Source organism: Podarcis melisellensis (assembly GCF_964234715.1).
Source record: "Podarcis melisellensis genome assembly, chromosome: 18".
NCBI lineage: Eukaryota > Metazoa > Chordata > Lepidosauria > Squamata > Lacertidae > Podarcis > Podarcis melisellensis.
In genome coordinates, this window is record NC_138536.1 from 9,132,969 (window position 1) to 9,139,096 (window position 6,128).

Genomic DNA, 6,128 nt, shown 5'->3' on the forward strand with positions numbered 1-6,128 from the left:
ACAGACGCAGCAAGAGGCGTCTCAGCCGGAACGGAGTAAAGGGGGTGGAGTCGTCAGCCTCTCGGAGGGAGCAGGATTAGGAGAGAACAGAGAAAGGGGGTTGGAGCAAGGTGTTCAGCCGGAAAGGGTGGAGAGCAGAACAAGGGGTGGTGTAGCGGTCGAAAGAAAGGTCAGCAGCAACGTACGCGCGCCAAGTTCAAACGTAGAGGCGCGCGGAAGTGGAGAGAGCTCAGGGGAGGAGCCCGGCCCTAAAGCCAGAAGGAGGGGGGAAGAGGCGGCAGAGGATTCAGCCTCAGGCGAGTCACGGAGAGAGGGAACCCAGGGGGGCAGGAAGACCCTGCGGAAAAGAAAGGAGAGGAAGAGGTGGTCTAGAGCCAGGCTATTAAGTTGGTGTGGAAGAGGGGAGGAGTCAGAGGGGACTTCAGCGGTCTAACGTGACAGACGTACGGCCACGATGCTGAACTGTGCGAGAAGCAGAAATCTTCAATAAACTTTTCCTGTAAATAAACTGCAACGGAGTGAGGTCTCTTGTGAGCTGGGACCCGTCCTGGGTGGCCGTGACAACTCCTATCTTCATTTGTGAAAAATAAAGTATTTCCTCCGGAGGTGGTGGACGCTGCCTTCCTTGGAGGCTTGCAAGCAGAGGTTCAGAGGTCACCTTGTTAGGGTTGCTTTTGCTGGGATTCTCTCATTGTAGGGGGTTGGACTAGATGACCCGTGGGGTCCCTCCAAAATCCCACTCATTCTCAAACCTTTCTTGGCCTATATACAAGATTCCAGTAGGGTTCTGTGCAATAAATTCACTCAGAAGAAGAAGAAGAGTTTGGATTTGATATCCTGCTTTATCACTACCCTAAGGAGTCGCAAAGGGATGTGGGTGGCGCTGTGGTCTAAACCACAGAGCCTAGGGCTTGCTGATCAGAAGGTCGGCAGTTCAAATCCCCTTGACGGGGTGAGCTCCCATTGCTCGGTCCCTGCTCCTGCCAGCCTAGCAGTTTGAAAGCATGTCAAAGTGCAAGTAGATAAATAGGTACCGCTCCGGCGGGAAGGTAAACGGCATTTCCATGCACTGCTCTGGTTCGCCAAAAAGCGGCTTAGTCGTGTTGGCCACATGACCCGGAAGCTGAACGCTGGCTCCCTCGGCCAGTAAAGCGAGATGAGCGCCGCAACCCCAGAGTCGTCCGCCTCTGGACTTAATGGTCAGGGGTACCTTTACTTTTAAGGAGTTGCAAAGCGGCTAACAATCTCCTTTCCCTTCCTCCCCCACAACAAACACTCTGTGAGGTGAGTGAGGCTGAGAGACTTCAGAGAAGTGTGACTGGCCCAAGGTCACCCAGCAGCTGCAGGTGGAGGAGCGGAGACGCGAACCTGGTTCACCAGATTACGAGTCCATCGCTCTTAACCACCGCACGACGCTGGCTCTCAGGGAAAACTCCAATGTCTTTGTTCAGACCAGGTCTCTCCATGGTTTTAAGTTTGGTAATAAGTTGCAATTCAGCAGCTTCTCTTTCCAGTCTATTTCTGAAATTCCTTTGTAGTAAAACAGCTACTTTGAGATCTTGTATAGAATGTCCTGGGAGACTGAAGTGTTCTCCTACTGGTTTCTCTATCTTGTGATTTCTGATGTCAGATTTATGTCCGTTTATTCTTTGGCGTAAGGTTTGGCCTGTTTGTCCAATATAGAGAGCTGAAGGACACTGTTGGCATTGTTCAGACCTGGTCTGAACAAAGACCTTGGATTCTTATCTCATTATACATGACAAAGCCATTTTTCACCTTCTCACCCCTTGCTTTTTCCTGTAAGACCTATTGCAGTCGTTAAGAGTCGTCAACAGGCTCATCACAGCTATCTGCCAATCACCCATTCCCACCACCCTTCTGAGTAATACCCCTCCCCACCTTCTCACTATATAGAAGGGTCTGGTGACTTCTGTTTCAGTGTATCTGAAGAAGTGTGCATGCACACGAAAGCTCATACCAAGAACTAACTTAGTTGGTCTTTAAGGTGCTACTGGAAAGAGAAGAACATAAGGTAATTCTTAGAATTCTCTATGATCAACAGAGAAAGAGAGAGAGAGATGCCTCAAAGTATAAGAATGGGAAGATTGTAGGATGATGGGACAGTTTGCGGGGAGGCTGATGGGAAATTTCCAAAATGACTATGTTTTGTGAGGCTAGTGGCAGCTGATCTGGAGGGCACCAGGTTGTCAAAGAGCCATTCAGAGAATGGGGAGAAGTGAGGGAGAAGAAGCCACAGAAGATCTCATTTGTGGACAATGTATTAATTTTGCAAGTTCGCCGAATAAAGTGCCTTGAGGAACATCTGTCTAGCTGCATAGTGGCTTCCGAACCCCAATGTCATTAAAAGCAGCAGAGGACATACAAAGCCACCACCCAGATGACCAGGGTGAGGCCAAACAGGAGGTAATGGATGCCGTTGAACAAGTGGCAGCGCGTCGGCAGGCAAGGGAATGTCTGCTTCAGGAGGCCTTGCCTAGACCTTTGAAGATGTGATTGGCAGTTGGGCTCAGCATCCCAGCAGGATAGCCAATGGCATTCAGGGACAAGGATGATGTAAGCGGTGTGGTCATAATGGAAGATCCTTCTGAGCTGGGTGGAAGCCGACTCACTGATGAACAAAGAAGGGATGCTGACCGACTCCTTCACGGCCTCATTCTCACCCAACATGGTCACCAGAGCCTGCGAGTCAACGTTGTGCACGATGGCGGCATGGTACCCGGCTCGCTGAGCGTGAAGGACCTTAGTGGTGAAGGGGCAGTCGTACCTCTGGATGAGGGCGATGAAGGCAGTGGAGGAGCTGTTGGCCGGCGGCGGGGTGTCGATGGGTTGGCAGGCGTTGGCTGGCTTGGCTTCGACAAGGTGACCCAAAAGACCTTCGCGGTGCAGAGAAGGTCCAAAATGGGAAGGCAGGGCATCAAAATCTTGGCTGATACCATTGTGGTTGTACACTGCACGGATTAAGGCATCGCTGGAAGGGATGCAGAGGAGCAGGAGAGAGATCCCTGAGACCAGATGAACAGGAGGTGAAAGAGATATTAGGTGCATTCTTGCATAGATCATAGGTGGATCTGTCTAAAGGTCTTTTCTGGGCAGTGGGAGCATCAATGTGGTAGTTCCTACTGGATCATCCATGAAACCAGACCGCGGCCAGGCAAGTGGAACAGGCCAAGCTCTTGGTGTTGAAGCACAGGTGGCTGATCTTCCCCCAGAGCACCAGGGCTGCCTGATGAGTAAAGCCTTCCCAGGAAATTTGCCCAGAGGTCTTTGTGACCTCATGACCTCAGCCACCTACCTCAATCCACCTAGGAAATGTATTAGATATGTCCTCCAAGGCAGCCAGGGATCTGCGCAACCCAGGGGCCCCACGAGCGCACATGGCCTTCAGCCCGATTTCAAAAGTTGTTCTGCATGTGGTCAGTTCAGACTTCTAGCAAGGGCGGCCCGCTCTTCCTGTGGTGTTAAGAGGGAGTGTTAATTGTTTCATTGCGAACTGAATGCCTGTATGTGTATTGCTAAAGGGAAACTGGAAAATTCCACTGAAGCTCTAAACAGGTTAATAATTAACAGCCGATGTTCTCGGCTAGCTCTCCCGTAATGTTTTGCTTTAGATCATGTGATTCAGGTATTCAGTAGCAAATCTCCATCTCGAAGGGAGTTGCCTGTTAGTTTTTCTCTGGAAGCCGCAGAGAACAAAAAAATGAGATATGGATGCCTTAGGTTGGATGCAGGTGATTGCAGGCTATGGGGGAGAGAGAGAGCACTGATTTCAGCTCTGACCGTAATAATAATAATAATAATAATAATAATAATAATAATAATAATAATAGGCTATATTTTAATGTTTTAATGTTGTATTTTAATCAGCTTGTTTTTATTATTGGTTGTTAGCTGCCCTGAGCCCAGTCTTGGCCGGGGAGGGTGGGGTATAAATAAAATTTATTATTATTATTATTATTATTATTATTATTATTATTATTATTACCCTGCCCATTTAAGAAGACGGACCTATGCTTGAATATGCATATGCTTTTATGCCAGTGGTTTTCAACCACTGTGCCGTGGCACCCTGGGGTGCCTTGAATGGTGGTCAGGGGTGTCGCGGGCAACACTGGACTCTGTCCCTCTTCCCTTCCCTCCCTCCCTCTGATGGCCTCTTGCATCTCTGACTCCCAAAGGCTTGCATGAGTGCTTGTTGCAGCAGCCTTGGCTACAAGCCCCGCAGGCGAATGGTGCCTCTGGGGCTGGCCAGGGGGTGCTGGGTGCCAGGGGCTGAGGCAAGCAAGCGGGCGAGGGAGCCCAGCCAGCCTGTCTAAAAAAAAACCTTGCTGTTGGGAATGGAAGCCCAATGGGCGAGACAAGGGTGTATCATTGAAATATTGTGATTTGGCTGATTGTTAATAAGGATGCTAGATCATAAATAATTGCCCACCACCAAATTAGATCTGAATTTGACGATAAGGGAGACTAAGGAAAATATAAACCCTTTGGAGAAATGTTAGATGTATTTAAATGAAGGGACATAAGATTGTTAACAAGATGATAATTTACATGAAAATTCTTTTTTTTAACGATGTAAGTGGGAGCGGGAGATGTGAGGGAGTCCAAAGAAGTGAAGAAATTATGTTATATAAGTAAAGTTGTTTATTATTTGTGCATCTGTATTTGAAAAATCTCAATAAACATTTATAAAAAAAAAAAGGGTGTATCATTGAATGAATGAATTTATTAATACGGTCACAGACCAGCGTCAACACACACAATATCATAGATCATAAAAAAATATCAGAAATACAAGAGACAATATGAATATAACAAAGATTTAAATATAAAAAATTAAAATTAATTATTAGAGTGCCCTCTGTAATTAACATTTAGGGGTTTGGTCATTATGGAATGCCACTTGCTTCCTGCGATTGATTGCAGAGACACAGAATTTAGCTACATTTAATGTAGTCGTGGGATTCTTGTCCTCTAGCAGTAGTTTTAAACTATGGTATTCCGGTTCTTTCCTGGACTTTTGCACAACAGGCGTAATAAAAGTCAAACGTATATCCTCATAAAGACGACAACGTAATAGCACATGTGAAGCAGTTTCAACTTCCAACGAGCCACAAGGGCAGACCCGTGCTGTACATGGTTTACCCTCAAATCTGCCCTGAAGTAAGGCAGAAGGGAGAACGTTAAATCTGGCGAGGGTAAAAGACCGTCTGTATTTGGGTACAGTGGTACCTCGCAAGACGAATGCCTCGCAAGACAAAAAACTCGCTAGACGAAAGGTTTTTCCGTTTTCGATTTGCCTCGCAAGACGAATTTCCCCTATGGGCTTGCTTCGCAAGACGAAAACGTCTCGCGACGTCTAAAAACAAAGACATGTTTTGTTTATAAAGTTAATTTATTTTCCCTTCAGTTTTTGAACTGCTCTTTACAGTATGTGTGACTTTAAAGAGCAGTTAATAAACTGTTGTTGTAGCAAATTTGGCTTTGTTTAGACTTTTTTTGACCATAGGAACGCATTAATTGATTTTCAATGCATTCCTATGGGATTTCGTGCTTCGCAAGACGAAAAATTCGCTAGACGACAAAAATTGCGGAACGAATTAATTTCGTCTTGCGGGGCACCACTGTACCTGAAGACCTGACAGATAATTAGCTGGAGAGAAACCTCTCCCATGGTCCCTTATTGCTGGATGTTTGATCATTTCGCTCATATGGCATTGTAATTCTACGTCCCAGATACGCTGGCAGAGGGTGTCTCATTAGCTGCCTTGTTGTTACTAAGTAGTTCTGTTTGTGACACTCTCAAGACACAGGACTATGCAGAAGGCAAGTTTGTTTGTTACACTTTTAAGACAGAAGGAAGATGGCGTTGTCAACAGAAACTGGCATTGAAATGGCATTGCCAACAGGAACTGTACATTGTAATTGTTGGACTTGACTATCCTTGGACTTTATGACAATAAAAACATATAGAAGGTTAATAGTAATAGGATATTTTATTGCCACCAGGAACTGTGCTTTGCAATTTTTTGATATGACGATTACAGTTTTATTATATATAATGTTATGTTACTTTACGGGGATGCAGGTGGTGCTGTGGTCTAAACCAC

The 6,128-nt window shown here is 46.2% G+C and overlaps 1 protein-coding gene across 1 annotated transcript; it reads right to left on the bottom strand.

The window, feature by feature from the left end:
- Window positions 1-2,263: 2,263 nt before the first annotated feature.
- LOC309360915 (E3 ubiquitin-protein ligase RNF167-like) lies at window positions 2,264-3,404 on the bottom strand. The gene has a single exon (XM_081895899.1). It carries the CDS (start codon window positions 3,079-3,081, stop codon window positions 2,362-2,364), a length of 720 nt encoding a protein of 239 aa, XP_081752025.1. The 5' UTR covers window positions 3,082-3,404; the 3' UTR covers window positions 2,264-2,361.
- Between the last annotated feature and the right edge of the window lie 2,724 nt (window positions 3,405-6,128).

What these genes read in the sequence shown, in the direction of transcription:
- LOC309360915 (XM_081895899.1), bottom strand. Translation starts at nt 3,081, where the DNA reads ATGATCTATGCAAGAATGCACCTAATATCTCTTTCACCTCCTGTTCAT.